General features: G+C 45.6%; 1 protein-coding gene across 3 annotated transcripts in view; it reads left to right on the top strand.

The window, feature by feature from the left end:
• The window catches only part of NME9 (NME/NM23 family member 9), a 592734-nt gene that overhangs the window by 145734 nt on the left and 428538 nt on the right, over nt 1-18462 (top strand). For all 3 annotated transcript variants that reach the window (XM_085648664.1, XM_085648665.1, XM_085648663.1), the window contains one exon: nt 5610-5681. In XM_085648664.1, coding sequence (XP_085504790.1) covers nt 5610-5681 — 72 coding nt within the window. The remainder of the gene's footprint in view (nt 1-5609; nt 5682-18462) is intronic.

Below are 18462 nucleotides of genomic sequence, written 5' to 3'. Positions count from 1 at the left end.
ATACCATGAAATAGGTCTTGTGGTAATGTTTTTATGCTTTGTTCTGCAATTGTAGGAAATGCTTGTTTATTTAGCATTCTTTTCCTTTGTATGCTATGCATATGTGTTGGTGTATTGTATACTGTGTATACTTTGAGTCTGTCGTTAGTCCACCTGTTCGCCTCGAAGGCACGGGGAAAAAATGGGTGGAACTGACGTCATCACGCCGACGTGGGCTTCTTATGGCTCCGGTGACGTCGATCGGAGTCGCGTGCGGAGCCGGTGTATTGTGACGTCGCCCACGTCGACGTGGAATGCTGGGGAAGAAAAGTTCCGTGGAATGCTGGCGCAGGGGATATTCACAAGGTGAGGAATCCACAGGCAGATACTGTATCCACCAGAAAAAGCGTTACCGAAGGTAAGTAACTTGTTCATTTAGTCTATGTAGTGTGAGATACGTACAATGTAGGTAGTTGAATTGGGTGTACTTGAATCTTATGTTATATGTAAGAGTGTAAGTGCATTCCAAGGTGTTGTCCCCTGCCGAAGGTAAATAAGGTCTGCAGGAGATCATGCACTGGAGGTTCTGGTTCCACAGCACCCAGGAAATGTCGAATAGCTCCTGTCAGCACCCCATAGGTCAAGAATTGAGAGCCTGGCTAATTATCTTCGGCCATCAGTTCCTCCAGTGCACAGAAGGAACCCTCTGAGTAACATAACCCTAATGTCACCACTCCCTCCTTCGTCCAAGGTGCCAGCCAATGGGCAGTAAAGTAGCCCCCTCCTAAGATCGGCAGGCCCACCTATGGCGTCACGTGGACACACAAAGCGGCCATCTGAACGTGGCGGTCAATACTGAAGCACAATACGGAGCAGCCGCAGTCTGCACAGCGGAGTGAGCTCACTCCCAGCAACATAGCTAATAATGCTCCCTCCCTACTCGGAGCCCCAAACTCCTCCCACCTCTGCCAAATTTAGCCCCCACCAGCCAGCTGACGAGCCTCTGCAGCTGCACAGCAAGATAAAACAGTTAATAGTCTGGGATGCCCAGGCCGGCTGCGGTTGTACTCAGTAACACCCTAATTTGCTGCCCATCCCAGAGCTTCTCTGTAAGCAAGCCATTTAAGGAGCGAAACCACGCTCCTGGTATTCGGATTGGGAAATTTATGAAATAGTAAAGGAGACTGGGCTAGATCACCATTTTGATGAGTGCTATTCGGGCCATGACTGCAAGCTGCAGTGACATCCAAAAGGCCACGCATCCCTTGAGGCACCTCATTACTCTCCCAAGATTGCCCTCTCGGATATCAGTGTCAGAGTGGTATACTCTATTCCCCAAGTACTTGAGAACTCTAGGCTCCCATTGTAAACCAAGAGTTCTCACCGGCTCCAGCAGGATTTCTGACTATTTGTATTAAGGCCAGAGACCTGTCCAAAGTCATCTGGCATTGTTACGCTCCACAGGATACCCATTTGGTGATTCCTCAGGAAGATCAACATGTCATCTGCATATATTAAGCAGATATACTCCCCATCGTGCAATGGGATAACCCATCCTGTACCGCCAATCACAGGAGGCAAGCAAACAGCTCGACTGGTAGCATGAAGACTATAGGAGAGAGGGGGCCTCCGTGCCTCGAGCCCCAACTGATCTCATAAGGGTCGGAGATACACATACCTGTACGCACCCCTGAGCTACCATACAATAGAGAAAACCAGTTGTTCCAACCCCTTAGAGACATTCTTTTCATGACCGCCTGCTAGTAATTCCACATAAGGGCTTCAAAGACCTTCCGGATGTCAATTGAGAGGACCATGGCTTCAGGCAATTGATCCCAATCCATCTCACACAGCACACAATAAACTTATCCGATGTTGTGTGACGTGTTACGCTTGGACATGAAACCATTTTGATCTTCATGCACCAGTGCAGTAAGGTAGGGTTGTAACCAGTTTGCCAGGATTTTACTCAGAATTTTATAGTCAATCTGCCACATGCATCAAAAGTAGGATTTGCGATTACCAAATAGCGATTTTTAAGGAATCGCTTTTTGGTAATTGTAAATCCTTATGCATGTAGGAATCGCAATGCATTTTGGGATTCCTAAACATTAGCTAACGTGACTCCATTCATTCCTATGGGCCTACAGACCCATGGGAATGCATTCGCAAATTGCGATGACCAAATTGGTAATTGCAAATTGTGAATGCAATTCCAAGGGTGCCAGTGGGCCTAAGGCCCCCCTGATGCACCCCCCAAAAGGGTAAGTGTGCACATGTTGTGGCACACACACATGCCCTAAGGGCATGTGTGTGTGCATCACATGTCACTTTGAAAAATGCACTTTTAAACATTTGTTGTTGCTGGTGGCCACAGAGACCGAATCCTCCAGGGCCTTTTTTTAAATAAAGGGGTGAAGGTCTTGGCCCCCTCCTCCCCATGCCACTATCGGTCCCTGGGACCTGATCCACCAGGGCTTTTAAAAAGAAAAAGAAAATGCAGAAGGGGGGCACACGGCCCCTCTCCCCAAGCCGCTATTAGCCCCAGGACTGCATCCCCCAGGGCCCAAAAATATAGTATTAGATTATTAGGGGGGGCATTCAGCCCCTTCTCCTTGCCCAAATGAGCCCCAGGGACCCCAATCCCAGGGCTGCACTTTCATTTTTTTTTATTCGAGTTTTATATAGCTCAAACTAGAACCGAAGATATCAGGTATCAGAGCGCTTTACATGAGCATCAGTTTCGTTACAGATGGACGCATTCATTTTTTTTGTTTTTTGTTAGACACGGGGTGATGAAGTGATTTTCCCAGAATCACAGGATGTTGAGCTTCGTTGCCGAGACTCGAACCCGGCTGCCCAGCTCCAAGGTTGACCGCTCTAACCGTAAGGCTACATCCTCTCCTAATTATAGGGGAGGGAGGGTGCATGGCCCCAGGTACCCCATCACCTGGGGGCAAATACATTAATCTTAAGGGAAGGGGCACATGCCTCCCCAACCTCTAGCCCAAATGGGCCCTGGGGGCCCCATACCACAGGGGCCAAGAAAAATATATTATTAGTGGAGGGGGGCACATGGCCTCTACCCAGAGCCCAAATGAGCCCCAGGGAACCCATTCTCATGGTCGTACTTTAATTATAGGGGAGGGGAGGTGCATTGTCCCCTCCCCGAGGCCTAAGAGACCCCAGAGATCCCATCCCTCGGAACCAAATGCATTAATATTACGGAAAGGGGTATATGCCCCTACTTAGACCAAAGAGGCCCTGGAGACCCATTCCCCAGGGCCATAGTTTAATTATAGGGAAGGAGGGCACGTTCCCCCACCTTCCAAAGCCTTAAGAGACCGCAGGGGCCCGATTTCCCAGGGCCAAATACATTATTTTTAAGGGAGGGCGGGCATGTGACCCCCTTTCCCAAGCCCAAATGGGCCCCAGGGACCCCATCCCCATACTTTAATTATAGGTGAGGGTGGGTGAGTGATGCCCCTCCTCAAGTCTTAAGAGCCTGAGTACCCTATCCCCATGGCCAAATGCCCAAAAAAGGGGCTGGGACACACGACCCCCCCCCCCCCTCCTTGTGCCTTAATAGTCCCCGGGGACCCAACCCCTAGGGCAGAATCCAATTAATAAGGGGAGGGCGGCATGCAGTACCCCTCCTCAGTCTTAATAGGCCCGGGGATCCCAGCCCCATGGCCTATTGGCACATTAAAGGGAGGAGGGCCACGTGGCCCCCTCCCCAAGTCGTAATTGGCTCCGGGGACCCATCCCCTGTGGCCTCTTTACTTTCTGGGTGGGTGCAATATGTTGGGGGCCGTGGGGAACCCCAGGCCCCTGCGGCCCCAGCCGGCTCCCGGTGTTCCTCGTGAGCCGGCATTGCTCCCAACTGGCAGGAACAGTTGTGGGAGCAATATGTGCTTCCCTGACGATAGGAGCATGGGCAGAGAAACAGAAGTCTGCTCCCACCTAGTGAGAGCATTTTTGAAAGCTTCCACCGAGTGAGAGCTGATGTGCCCTCCTGCTGGCAGAGAAGGCATGTTTGCTCCCATGCAGTGGGAAATTTAAAAATGTTCCCACCTGATTGAGCAAACACATGTTCCTCTGCCTGCGCTGGGACACAGTATGTAACCCAGCCCCAGGGGATGGGGTCCCCGGAGCGTTAAGAGGCTCATGGACAGGGCTGGCAGCCCACCTTCCTTTAAAGTTAACTTCAGCGCCGGGGGATGGGTTCCCCAGGGCCTTTTAAGGTTTGGAGATGGGGGCCGTGCACCCCCTTTTTTAAGCAATCGGACCCGGGAATGGGGTCCTCTGGGCCTTTTAAGGCTTGGGGAGTGGGGCTTCACACCCCACTCCCTTTATTTGATAAAGCGGGCCCCAGGGGATGGGTGACAAGGTTCTGAATACTCTGTTTTCAAACCACAATTGAAACAAGCATTGGCATAGCCAATAGGTCTTGCCTTTGGGACCTTATAAGTGTTTAGTTATCCAGCACAATATCCTTGGTACAACATCAGCTGTTGCATGGCTAAACACTTTTAAGGTCCCAAAGGCGAGACTTATTGGCTATGCCAATGCTTGTTAATCTGGGCATTTGAATAAAAAACAAGGTTGGCAAGACGCGGAAACACTTCCCTGTGCAGTTGCCTTGGAAATACAAGCAAGGAAGCCAGGGACCTCATAATGCGTTGTGAAATAAAAATATATATTCAGGGGAGGGGGCTTCCTCGGGAGAATTCCAGTGTGCGGCTGTTGCTTGCCTTTGTTAATCCACTTGTCTATTGTTCTGACTGCGCCTCGGCGTTAATCACACAAAAAAACATATATAGCCGTGAAGCCTCGCGTCCTCCCACACAAAAGCTGTCAGTACAGCGAGACTGCGAATTGAGAGGCGGGTGAAGGGACACTGATATCAAAGGTATGCCCGAAAGATATATAGGCAAGAGGCTACGCGCGCAAGGCCCATTGGAAACAAGCATTGGCTCACAGAGAACATCAAAGCCGCCGTGCGGCCCGCAATGCTGAAAGTAATCGCGATCAAGCGCGGCGCGCGCCTGCGCACATGCACTGTAGCTCTAGGCCAGCCATGGTAGCATTTTTTTAAGCCCTCACAAAAAGTCTCGCCAGACCAGCGCATGCGCTGGGTCAGGCGAGACCTAAAAAGAGGTAATCTGCCTTCTCTCTAGAAGTGAATTTAAGGCCTTTTTCCAGTCCATAGATCCTGGATAACAAACAATTTAGTCTTTCCGTCTCATTTTGCCTTTTTTATGTAGAAATTAAAAAAAGTTCATCTGCGCTCGAAAGATACAGGTTCATTGTCCTGAAGTTAACAATAGTGCTGTTTTGGTCTGAATTTTAGCTTGAAACTGTTAAAGATATACCAAACAATATCATAATGTTGCTTGTCAATCAAGATCATACTTTATGGATTGTGGCATCATGAGGTCACATCAGTAGTGTTACAGGGGTTCACTATGACCTCTAGCCTTCTAAGAATGGTCATTTATCTTCATAATTTTTTGTCAATAAGTACTATGATTTGGATTTTTTCATCGATTAGTACGTGTGTTGTTTGTTCCTAAATCTTTCATCTGCTGTACTTTAAAGTAATCCAAGTTTGTTTTTGTTTCATATAGGCAGAGGTTGATGGCATTGATTCACTAGAAAAATATAGAGGGAAATGTGAGCCCACATTTCTGTTTTATGGGGTAAGTTTTGCTCCACCTAAACATCTGTCTCTTGCCAAAACCTTGTAAATCTAATTTGTCGATCTGTTTTAATGTTCAATTTCTAGTGTGTGCGTGTGTATATATGTTAAGAGGCTTTTAATAAGCCTTTATTACTTCAAATCCATGTCTTCATCATCACATTCCTCATCCTTGCAATTCACGTGTATATCTTAGGACTGCATCATGGAATGTTATTAATAGTCATAAACATTAGAATAATCCCCAGTGTGTACCGAGATCCTGGACACATACATTTTTAGTAGGTAATAGGTGCACAAAATAAGCACAGTCTCTGCTTTGGAGCACTATTTAAAGCCTTTGCTGAATGTTTTACTATTCCAAGATAACCCTCTTTCAAACCTACATTTCAGGATCTCAAACTAAAATTAGTCTAGATCTAATGAAAAGATGGGGTCTAATAGGCATACCATTAAAGGCGGTAAAGCAAGCACCCTGTGTCTTTAAGAACACCAGAGTCTTCCAGTCCCATGATACCTTGTACTGGCACTTGCCTTTCTCCGGCTCGTGAAAGTGGTACCTTGGAACACTGAGAGTATTTAAGCCTAACTTTGACAGTTTATCTGAGCTCTTCAAATTGCATTGTCATTTGACGTCTTCTGTGCCTGTTGCAAGAAAGTTAATTCATGCTTTATTTGACTTTGTAGCCAAAGTTTTCTAGTCAGGATGCCCTCCTTATTCGTCATGTGTCCTTGTGTGAGAATTGAAAGAGGCAACTGACTGTCATCAGGTCTATGTTGCGTACTTTCCAGCCTCTCACTCCGCTAAGGGCTGTTAGTTTTGTCCAAAAGTATTAAAAAGGACCATCAAAAAGGGAAACAGGTTGAGAGGGAAATTGGAACATATGTTGACGAAGGACAATAAGAAGACAAGGCTTCTATGCAGATAGAGGAGATCCAGAAAAGAAGGAAAAATGAGTCACCGCCAGTCCAGTTGCGTAACTACACCTTTTGCCATCCACGGCAGCCCCTGCCTATGCCACACAGCGGCGGCCACAGGTAATTGAGGGGGGTGCCGGCCATTCCTGCAGTTGCCGCCCCGCGTCAGCTGAAGTTAAGAGCGTGGGGGAGGCCTTCACACCCAAAACTCGGCAGAATACTCCCCTTTGCTACGCCACTGCGCTGGTCGCGGCACTCCTGACATAGACGCTGCCGTTTGATGTTGGCAAAGATTACGGCACTGACCGGCTCCCTGTCAAAGGAAGGATCATCTGGGTCAATGAAGCATCAGCGCCACGTCACTTCTAGGAGATAATCAAAGTCATAGCACTCTCAATGTGCCACAGCTTCCCCATCACAATTCATTCATCTTCAAGACGTTTAACATCAGAGGATCATTCGATAATGGAAATTTTGACATTGACACATTCATCAATGGAGGAAGTATTTCCAACAAAGAAGATGCCTCTATCACTTTTGCCAGAAGGCTCCTCAGCTTCTTTGCAACCTCTATCTTTTGGGTTGCCACAAGAGGGCTCTCTTCTAACCACCAGCCATTTAACGTCATCTCTACCAGTGCCAAAGGCTGTGGCTTCCAGACAGAAATCAATGTCTCCCAAAGGGAAAAGACCTCCGCCACTGAAGGGATGCACCTTACCCTCCTCCACATTCACCTTTGGCCACAGAAAATGATAACCCTTGACAGAAACACAGTCGTAAGGGAATCCTTCTTCAATTGACAGAACCTCAGAAAGTTAGGTCTGTAGTTAATTTTACACTCCCACGTTGATTATGTGTTCTGCAGTAAATGTATCTCCTATGGATGATATTATAGGAAGACTTGGCAAGAGGAGTATCCAAACTCAGCATCTGTTGGAAGCTTCTCATACTGTGCGATCTGTTATTATGGAAATACTTCAGCTAGAAAAATATCTAGGCCTCTTTTACTTTTGGTGCCAGGGTTGCTGGCAATGGCGGAGGAAAAAGTCCACACTCCATCCATGACAATGGTGGCCACTCTTACGTTGCTTAAGAAATATAAGCCACTGAAGCATGTCGAACCAATGCCAGACTTATTGTATCAGCAGTTCCCAAGAAGCATGCTTCTGCACCAGAGACTCCAGCCTCACCAGATAGGGAAATCAAAAGAATGGATGTCACTGGTAAGATCTGCAGTACTGTCTCTATATCTCTTAAGGCTACAAGTGCTACCGCTCTCCTTGGCAGACACAATTTTTCCCTATGAGAAACAGTAAAGACATCTGCTGATGGGCTGATTGGAGACCAGATTTCCAAGTAGTTGTGCAGGAAGGCTTGGTGCTGTCTTATCCACTTATCAGTGCCAGCATTGACATTGAGCATAATTGGCTATTTCAGGTTTCTGCCATTGAATTACATTAAGAAGATCATCATGGGTGTGTACTATATCTTTAAAGCTTGATGCACACTTAAAAATATAAACTTGCCATTCACCGACAATGCTCTTTTGATCAATAAATCTAGGAAGGGATGCTCAGCCTGAGGACCAGTGGAGAACCTGAAACAATGGGTCTAGATTAGTCAAGACAGTCTAGTGTTATAAAGATTGCAGTTATTACAACAGGCGGAGGGTTTAATCCCTTTGTTGGTCGAACCAGCATTGCCAACAGCAAGGTACAACAATCACTTTGATAAATGTATCATCAGTGACAAGGCTTTAAGTCCAAGTCTGTGTCTGGCATCATTACATTATAAAGGTTATAACAGCCATACATAGATGAAGAAAGGTTACAGGTGCTAACATAGGCAGATGGCATTAGCTGCGGTTGTACAGTACTTGCTGTCCTCTTCATTTTCCTTTAATTTTTGATAGCAGATACCCGCACCATAGATCATAAAAGTCCTAAAAATGCGACAGGGTTTGTTTCCTGTACTAACAAGTAGTATGGTGTTTTGTATACCTTATTTTACGAAAGGGTCTTATTCACAATCCAATATGGTGGCCGTCATCACAAGAGATTTGTCAGTCTTGCAAGATTTAATAAGCATCGTTTGCCCTCAGCATAAAAGGTAACTTGTCACTGCTTCCCAATTATTCTGTAAGGACTCACCATTGGTCTTTCACAAGCAAAGTTTATTCCAGAACCTCAAAAAACCTGTATCCAGATACCCCTTGTCTCCAGTTACTTGTTGCATGTTTATAGGAAGTTATTAATATAGGGATTCTTCTTCTCACCACTCAAACAACAAAACATTTTAGTAGAAGACGATCCTTGCTGAATGAGGGTACCGCTCAGCAATTTTCTCTTCCTTTCAACTTTCCTCCTGGATTTCTCCTGGAGTTTTGTTGTTATACAAAACTTCAAAGATTTTGGTGAGCGAGATGGAGTAGCAACTATCTCCATGGCATAGTTGCTGAGGTGCTTAAGATTTGACTAATTTCAGTTGGTAAATTCGTCTAGACAACAATGTCCAATTCAAGGCTTTTGTTATGTTATGTTATGTTATGTTAAAATATTTTTATAGCGCGCAGTAGTTACTCCGAAGAGTGTCCCAGCGCGAGCCCAAGAGGAGGAAGAGCCAAGGTAGGAGCAAAAACAGATGAAATTATGGAAACAAATAAGTTTTAAGGAGGCGCTTAAAACAGCCAGGGTCCTGGGTATTGCGCAAGAAAAATGGGAGAGAGTTCCAAGCAGCGGCAGCTTTGACAGCAAGAGAGCTGCCCCCAATCCTAGACCGGGAAAAGCGCGGAACCCTTGCAAGTAAAAGAGCTGATGACCGGAGGGTTCTGGCCGGCACATAAAAGGCGAACCGCCTCTGCAGATAGATAGGCCCCAAGTTATGAAGGGCGTTGTGGGCAATGACCAGAGCCTTGAACTTAACCCTCTCAATCAGGGGCAGCCAGTGCAAGGCCTGAAGATGAGAGCGGACACTGCACCTTCTAGAGGTACCAAGAATGAGCCTAGCGGCCGCATTCTGGATCACTTGAAGTTTGTTCAAGGAGTAGCCAGGCAGGCCAACATAGAGGGCATTGGCGTAGTCCAAGCGGGACAAAACCAAAGCCCGAACAACCTTCGCCGGTCTGGGGAGAAGTGGGAGAAAACTCCTGAGGACCTTAAGAAGGCCAAAACAGCCACCCGAGACCTTCTTCACCTGGGTCGCAAAAGACAGATTGTCCTCGAACCACACTCCAAGATTTTTTACGGAGCTCCCCTTGGAGGAGGGGGGGGGAAAGGTCAGGGGGCCAGATCCTATCTCTGAAATCCGAGGGAAAGTTACCAAAGAGAAGAATCTCCGATTTGTCCTCGTTGCATTTGAGTTGAGCCCTGGCAAGCCAACCAAATACCGAGGACAAGCACTTCTGAACAGGCAGCACGGAATCATCCCCCTTGTTCCATGTGAAAAGAAGCTGGGTGTCGTCGGCATAGGCTATCACCTTAGCCCCCAGCTTCTCAGCCAAAAAGACCAGCGGTGTAACATAGATGTTAAAAAGAAGGGGGCTAAGTGACGAGCCCTGGGGGACGCCGGTAGAGACCTCCTGTAGAAGAGAGGCAGTGGGAGGCAGCCAAACCTGTTGGAAACGGCCCTCCAGAAAGGACCTCAGCCAGGCTAAAGCCAGGCCAGAGACACCAATCTCGGAGAGGCGGGAAAGCAATCTGGCATGAGGCACCGTATCAAATGCGGCAGACAGATCAAGCATCACCAGAGCTGCTCTGCCGCCCGCATCTAAACAGTCCCGAATAGCCTCTGAGATCTCCACCAGTGCCGACTCCGTGCTGTAAGAATCCCGAAAGCCAGACTGGGCTGGGTACAAGTCCTCAGAACTTTCCACAAACTCGGAAAGTTGCCTAGTCACTGCCTTCTCACATACCTTAGCAAGGCTAGGAAGGAGGGAGATAGGACGGTAGTTGCAAGGCAGAGAGGGGTCAAGGGTCGGTTTCTTCAATAGAGGAAGAATTTTGGCCTGCTTCCATTCCGGTGGAACCCAAGCACCCTCAAGGGAGAGGTTGATAATGACATTAACCTCCGGATTAATGGTCTCTGCGACCGCTGCCAACAGTCTAGCTGGACAGCAATCAGTGGGGGAGCCGGACTTGAGGCCCTTAAGCAGTTTGAGAGTGCTGGCGGCATCAACCGGCGAGAAGACCGACAGGACGTGCTTGGAGGCGCCCTGAAGAGGCACCGTCTGTCCGTCTTCCAGCCATGGCGCCGCACAAGCCGTTAGGGACTGCTGTATCAACCGGATTTTATCCGCGAAGAAACCCGAAAGGGTGTTGCACCAATCAACAGAGACCGGGCCCGAACACTTGAGAGCGGCAGGGCAGTGAAGCTCTGGACTATATGGAATATCTCCTTGGAGTTATTACCAGCCTGCTCAATGCGGTCGGTAAAATATTGTTTTTTAGCCAGGAAGATGGCCGAGTAATAGATCTTTTGCCTGGCCTTCAGAGTGGCCTTGGCCAAAGGACAGTACTCTTGCACTCTTGTTTGAGTAGGCGTAAATCCTGCGAAAACCAAGGTTTAGATGGCGAAACTCTCGAAGACCGGTAGGAAGTGGGGGTGGCGAGTGAAGACATAGATTTGTCGATCCAATTAGTAAAGGTCGCCAAATTTTCTGCAAGATCACCCATAAGGGACGGCCTAGAAGCCGCCAAGGCCCCGGCCAGAGAGGCGGGAACTACCCTTTTAAGGGTTGGTTTCCGCGAGATGGATTCTGCAGCAAGGGGAGGGCCAGCCTTCCAGGAGAAAAAAGTAATGAGATGGTCCGACCACACTAGGGGAAGAGGATTCTCTGCCAGAATGTTAAAATTAGAGCAGATCGGATCAAGGATGTGTCCAGCCTGGTGGGTAGGGAGAAGAACCCATTGGGATAGCTGGGCAAGCTGCAGCATGTCTTTAAGAAGCATAGCATCAGTATCCGACCCCTGATCCAAATGGATATTCAAGTCGCCGAGGAATAGAAAATGGGGAAAACGGAGCGCCCTAGAAATTAGCTTATCTCCCCACTCCAGAATGGTGGCATTGGCCGGGCCAGGGGGGCGATAGACCAACGACCCCCCTAAAAGAAAGTGAGGGGACAGCCTGATGCTAAAGTCTAACGCTTCACCCGGCCCCCAGTCATGAGACTCACCCCTAATAAGCTCCCATTCTTCTCTGAAAATAACCGCAACACCACCCCCCCTTCCAACTAGACGGTCGGCCCTACCAACTTTGTACCCCGGAGGGATAGCCACGGTGATAAAAGGATCAGCGTTGGAGTCAAGCCATGTTTCCGTAATAAACAGAAGATCAACAGAGTGATCAGAGAGGAGCTCAGAGATATCGGCATGATGTTTTTTCATAGAACGAACATTAATTAAGGCGGCAGAAATGGAAGGAGCCGTATCTTGCTTAGGGCGGTTGCCTGGGGCAAATAAGACAGTCGAGGCGGGGCCAGGGAGACAAAAGCCACATCTAGAGCAGACATGCTCCTGAACATCCGCCAAATCGAACTGAGAGTGAGAGGAGCAAGCAGATAGTAACACATTACATAGTTCCTCCCTACCATACATCAGGGCAGCGCGCATACATCCTGGCCGAGAAGCAGAGTGGGGGGCCACAGACACAGCCGGGACACAGACGGACGCAGACGGGCTTGCCTTAGGCGCGCCTTAGGCGCGCCCGCTGCGCGCGTCCGCTGCACGTTCGCGCAGCGCGCATGCTAAGTAGTGTGCTGCCAACAGACCACAGGTGTTACTGCTCACGCGTGCCTGACCCAAGATGGCGGCCGGCCGGGACAAAAAGCCTCGAGCTAGTGTGTGCTGCAGAGAGTGCGGGTAAGCCGATCCAATTTTACTCTAAAACATGAATAAAAAGCTCCAGAAGTGCCAACCACACTAACAAAAGGCAATAGAATAAAAAGCAATAGTAAAAACGTTTTAAAACCAAATATGCATAAATTATTGAGGAGCGAAAATAAAAAGCAAGTCAGTCACTGCAGAACAAAAGATTCACAAGCCCAGGAGAGTTAAACCATATGCTCTCCCCTCTACTTTTCTCCCACTTTATCGATATTCCACTCTGGTAGGGGTGTGTGTTTCTGAACATTCAGAAAAACAGTTTAGTTATTGTTGGAGTTGGGATATTTGCTTCATTTCAAAGTCACATTTTCTTTAATTCTCCATCTTCATCAACAAAACATTGTATAGATGAGTTGTGCAGGGAGAGTTCCTGGCTACTAAAAAAAAAAGAGAAACTAACCCTGTCCTCATCATCAAAGTGGGAAGAGCATTGATTCAAGGTATGTACCCATAAAGAAGAAAGGACCCGTTGCTGACTACAAACCCAACTTAGGACTTCATCTTGCCAAAAAAATGAATCAGGAAGGAAAGGTTCTGCACACTAATGCTTTAACAAATCTTCACTCAACTCAGGAAAGGATATGGAAAGAGTTTGATAGGTCTACAGGATTGTTCACATTCCGATAGTAAAGAAAAACACAAACAGGCACATGCATCAATGTAAAAACCGGTCGCAAACGGGCAGATTCTCAGAATCTGCCCCTTTGCGACCGGTATTTTTGCATTTGGGATGCATCATCCCAAATGCAAAAATCGCATATTAAGGAATCTCTCAATTGCGATTCCTTAAATTGCGATTGCGTTTAAGGAATCCCAAATTGAGATTCCTTAAATGCAATGCATGAAAGTGAAAAAATTAGCGATTTTGCTAATAGGGGGAGCAAATTACCATGAAGTTGAACTTCATGGTAATTTGCAAAAACTTTGAAAAATGCACTTTTGTGCATTTTTCAAAGTTTCATGTTGCGCACACACATGCCCTTAGAGCACGTGTGTGTGCAACATATGTTCACAGATCAATTTCAGGGGTGCAATAGGGTGTCATTTTGACACCCTTGCACCCTTGAAATTGCATGAGCAATTTGCGAGTACCTACTGGTACTCTCAAATTGCTCATGCAATCTCCAATTCATTCCTATGGGCCTGGAGGACCATAGGAATGAATGGGACGACATTCCTTAATTGCGACTCGCAATTTGCGAGTCGCAATTAAGGAATTTGTAGGAATCGCTATTTTTATAGCGATTCCTACATGCATAGGCTTTTGCAATTCCTTAATTGCCATTCCTTAAAAATGGCAATTAAGGAATCGCAAAAGTCTTTGTTGATGCATGTGCCAGAAAGTTTCTTAATTTATCAGTAGGAAAGCCATATTACAAGTTTGCAGTTCTGCCTCTTGGTCTAATGTCTGTACCTGGGAGGTACTCTAAATGTATAGTAGTAGAAGAAGCAGCCAACCTTTTTCATCAAAAGGTTTTTATAAACAGAAACCTGGACAACTGGGTCAGTAAAATACAAACAAGATCTTGACAGCACTTCATTGACCTGGACTTCAAATAAACCTACAAAAGTCTACTTTGTCGCCAGTTAAAATGCTGTCATACCCAGGAGCAACTCTAGACAGAGTGCAAGGAAAAGTGTTTCCTTCTGGAAACAAAGTATCATCCATTTCCATGAAATGTCTCCAGCTATTGAAGACTACAAACTCAACTGAATGCTAGATTTCATTGCTACTGGACTTCATAGGCTCTTGCATACCGATCGTTCCAAATGCAAGATTACATATGAGACCTCTGCAGCAATATCTGGTAGATTGATGGTGACATAAAGTGGACAATTAGGAGGACAAACTGTAGCTGACACAAATTGCAGCACGGTCACTTTTATAGGGTAATCTTTTGCAGTGTGTGCCATTTTAACACAGTCTCTACCCTCTCGCACATTTATTCTATATGTCTCTCTGTTTTCTGGAGCTCACCAAGATGCTCTATTGTGTAAGGCCTATGGTCCATGAAGAAGAGCTCTAATCCCATCAAGCTCCTGAAGCTCAGAGAGGGTCAACTAGCATTGATGAATAGTTTACCATCCTGGTTTCTAACACAAACAGCCAACAACAACACAATTCCCTATCTGAACAAACAGAGTAGAACTAGATCTAGCACACTGTCATTGGAAGTCCAAAGAATTTGGTCATGGCCAGAAGGCTGGTGATAAACTTAATTCACCTTCCATGAATCCAGAATAAACAAGCAGATCTTTTCTGCAGGTTCTACAGGAAGAATTACAAATGGATACTAGACGGCCAAGTGCTTTACAACATCCTCTCAGATTGGGGCTTCACAAACCTATGAGCAAAATTGTGGAAGAACGGTATTCTTTTTTGCTGCAAAGAGCTCCAACTAGGGCAATTCAAGCCTCGGGTGCCTAGGCATAGAATACCTGGGAATGCAAGCAGAGGGGGTCTGAAGACAGGATAGGCCTGCCCATTTGATCCACAAGCCCATTTTCCTCCTTAGAAGATGTACTACTTTAAGGGATAGAAAATTCTGACCTTCCCAAAGCCTGATTAATTGATACATATCTCCTAGATTGGTGCATGTGGCACCCCTGTAAATGTATATGTGATTTTACCATCACAATTGCATTCCCTGTCAGGATAAAAGAATACTCCAGAAGAGCGCTGTGAATACCTGCCTGCACCCTGCATTTGTATGAATTGACTGGATTCTAGTTGTCCTAACAGCCCCTTATTGGGTAAGGAGTTCAGCGTTGTTCTCAAACAACGTACTGTCATTTCTAGTCAGAACCACAAGAGGGTGAAGAGAGACCCCAACCTAGAGATGAGGGACAACTAGCCACCAATTAAAGCAGTTATGGATCTTGGGAAGCACTGAATATCCTTGAAGATGTAGGTTTGAGGGTAAGATGATGAAACCAAAGTTTCAGATGTAGGTTTGTCCAGGGCACCACGTAGAAGCAGATCGCTATTGGACATTGGGCCAGCAACATTCTCCGGCCTTTGATATCATCAATACTCTGCAGGATGGCACTGTAACTTCAGCTGTGGGGAAGATATATCTTTACCGGATTTGTTCTAAAGGTGGCTTCTTTTGAATCCAAGTCCTGGGTGGGCAGCATATGAGACATTTTGTGCACATCAGCCTGGCCATTTGAAGAAATGGGGTAGAAATTGTTCAGTCTCCTAGATGATGAAAGAAAGTAACAAGACTCCCACCAAAGGAGCCATGGGCCAGATGTACGACCGTGGAAATAGCGCCTCGCAAATTGCGATTTTTTTGCGACTCGCAATTTGCGAGGTGCTATTTCCATAGTACAACAGTGTATTTCACACTGTTAGCGATTCCCATTGGGGTCGCAAATTGAGAGGCTCATGAATATTAATGAGCTTCTCGAAATTTGTGACCCCATTGGGAATGGCAGGCCCTCCCAGGTATGGTGGCCTGCTGGGCTCAGCTGACCACCATGTCTGTGACTGCTTTTAAATGAAGCAGTTTTTGTTTTTGAATGCAGCCCATTTTCCTTAAAGGAAAACGGGATGCATTTAAAAAAAAAAAAAGAATTGAAACGTTTTTGTTTCATTTTTTAAGAACAGGCAGTGGTCCCTGGGACCACTGCCTGCCCTTAAAAAATATTTCCCCCTGCATTTGCAAAGGGAAGGGGTCCGCTGGGGCACCCTTCCCTTTTGCAAGTGCATTACCACCCTCTTGAAGAGGGTGGTAATTTGCGAGTGTTTTGTGCCCGCAATTGCGGATGCAAAACATTCTTACATAGGGTTGCGCTCGCTGTTAGGAAGGGAACGCCCCTTCCTAATAGCGAGTCGCAAAACCCTATTTTGTGAGTCACAAGAAATTGCGAGTCACAAAATAGGGTTTGTACATAACCAATGCTGTTTTTGCATGTGCAAACGGGTTCGCAAACCTGTTTGCGCATGCAAAAATGGTCGTACATCTGGCCCCATGACTTTAATGTACATCATTGAAGCTGAGGCGAAAATATGGTGCACTCAAAGTTCTGGCCTGCCATGGCAGAACTTGAGTTCTGCTGGAAATCCAGGGGAATTACAATGGGCAAGTAAGGATTGTCAAGTGCCATTGAGAAGTCTCCTGGCTATTGAGCAGAATGATGGATTGAAGGGACACCATCTTAAATGTCTAATGTACAATAAACTAGGTCACACACTAGAAGTTCAAATCCGATCTACAACCCTCTAATGGTTTCGCATAAGTAACAGAATGAAGTAAGCTCCCTAAAGTCTTTATGCTGTTAAAACCAGGATTACTGTTTACGTTCTTGCTCCTGTGACGCAGAGCTCTAGCTTGTATGAATGGTATAGCACCTAAGGTTTGTGGGACAAGTGGTGGAGATTTAAACTCAGTCTAATCCTATCATATCGAAATGTCTAGAACCCATTGGATTGAAACTGATTGTTGACCAAAGTCAACAAGCAAGTTGCCTCCAGGAGATGATCTACCAGTCTGCCTTAATAAATTCTTTGCTGTTTCAAGATAAGGTGTGTTTCATCAAAATTTACCTGAGATAGGGATTCTCTGAGCATTAAACCTCCCTTTGGAAGGGCTGTTTAAATACCATTCTAGAAAATAAAGAACAACCCAGTAGGTGGAGGTGTATTGCTTTGCACTCCCAAATAATACAAAATACAGCTCTCCCACACTGAGGCACACACACGGCTAAGCAAGAATACACCTGGAAAGGGGTTCCACTCCTATAAAATGAAGCACATCAAAAGAAAGTTTTCAGAATAAAGCGTGGGGTTTTGTTTGTGCAACACTCTGTAACAGAAAGGCTTTCCCAAATGTCAAATGAAACAACATATAAATGTATATAAATGTATTCAACCAATATATGCATTTTGGTATGTTGCAAACAACATCATCATTTCCGGTTTTGCAAAGGTGAGCATTTTGGGAGATGTAGTTTCAATAGGAAACCTAAACTAAATAATGTGATATAAGTGTTGAAAAGTGTTAAAAACAAGGTTTTAAAGAGAACCAAACTCCTATTTCATTGTTAGTGTCCGCATTGAGACTTGTTCTATCTTGCCATTAACATTTTGTCAATTCTTTAGTGCATTTTGTTGTGCGTCACGCCAGATCACATCAATTTGTTTATATTTCCGATGTCAATCAAACCCTCCAGTGGACTGGTTCCTGATTATTTATACTTATTATCATTCTCTATTCTCTTCCTCCAGTGGAAACCTATTATTAGCTGGCATGTTCCCATTTATGATCTACTGTTGTGATTATGATTTATTGGTATATTGAGCATGGTATTTGTTGTGCAATGTTATAATACAGTAAGTGAATTTAGTGATGTTGTAAAGCGAAACCCCAACAATTTGTTTTGTAACATTGCCAAACGTATTTTTTTTTTTTTACAAATGTACATAAAGTTCTTTACTTTGATTCAGGCCATATGGTGTGAAAGTGCGCAGGTCAAGGATATGGCAAGATTTTCTCTGTCTTAACTTTTTTTTCCCTGTCTCCACCTATCTCTAGACGGATTACAGTTTCAATTGCAAAGAAGTTTAGTTGTTTCCAATCTCCTCCATGGTGTGACTCCATATGTTTTGCTATCGCATTGCTGTGGTCTTTGTTTACAGTTGCTCGAACGTGTTCCAAGATGCGTTTCTTTAGTTCACATATTGTGCTTCCAACGTATTTAAGGGAGCACGGACATTCGATTACATATATTGCATACTGGCTTTTGCATGTGATTAATTCTTGAATTTTCCAAATTCTTTCATTGGCCAGTTTTATTTCTTTAGTGTTTTTCGCAATTTGACACACTTTGCAATTATGACATTTTACAAAGCATTTGGTGTTGAGCCACTGAGTTGATTTACTGTTCTTCTTTTGGAAGTGACTGTGAACTAATCGATCTTTTACGTTTTTTTTTTGGATAAACAATTTTATTGTTTTGAGAAAAAATTACACACAAAAA

The sequence above is a fragment of the Triturus cristatus genome, chromosome 3_2 (assembly GCF_964204655.1).
Source record: "Triturus cristatus chromosome 3_2, aTriCri1.1, whole genome shotgun sequence".
Classification (NCBI taxonomy): domain Eukaryota; kingdom Metazoa; phylum Chordata; class Amphibia; order Caudata; family Salamandridae; genus Triturus; species Triturus cristatus.
Note: the sequence above shows the minus strand (reverse complement) of the source record. Positions and strands in the feature narration are given on the sequence as shown.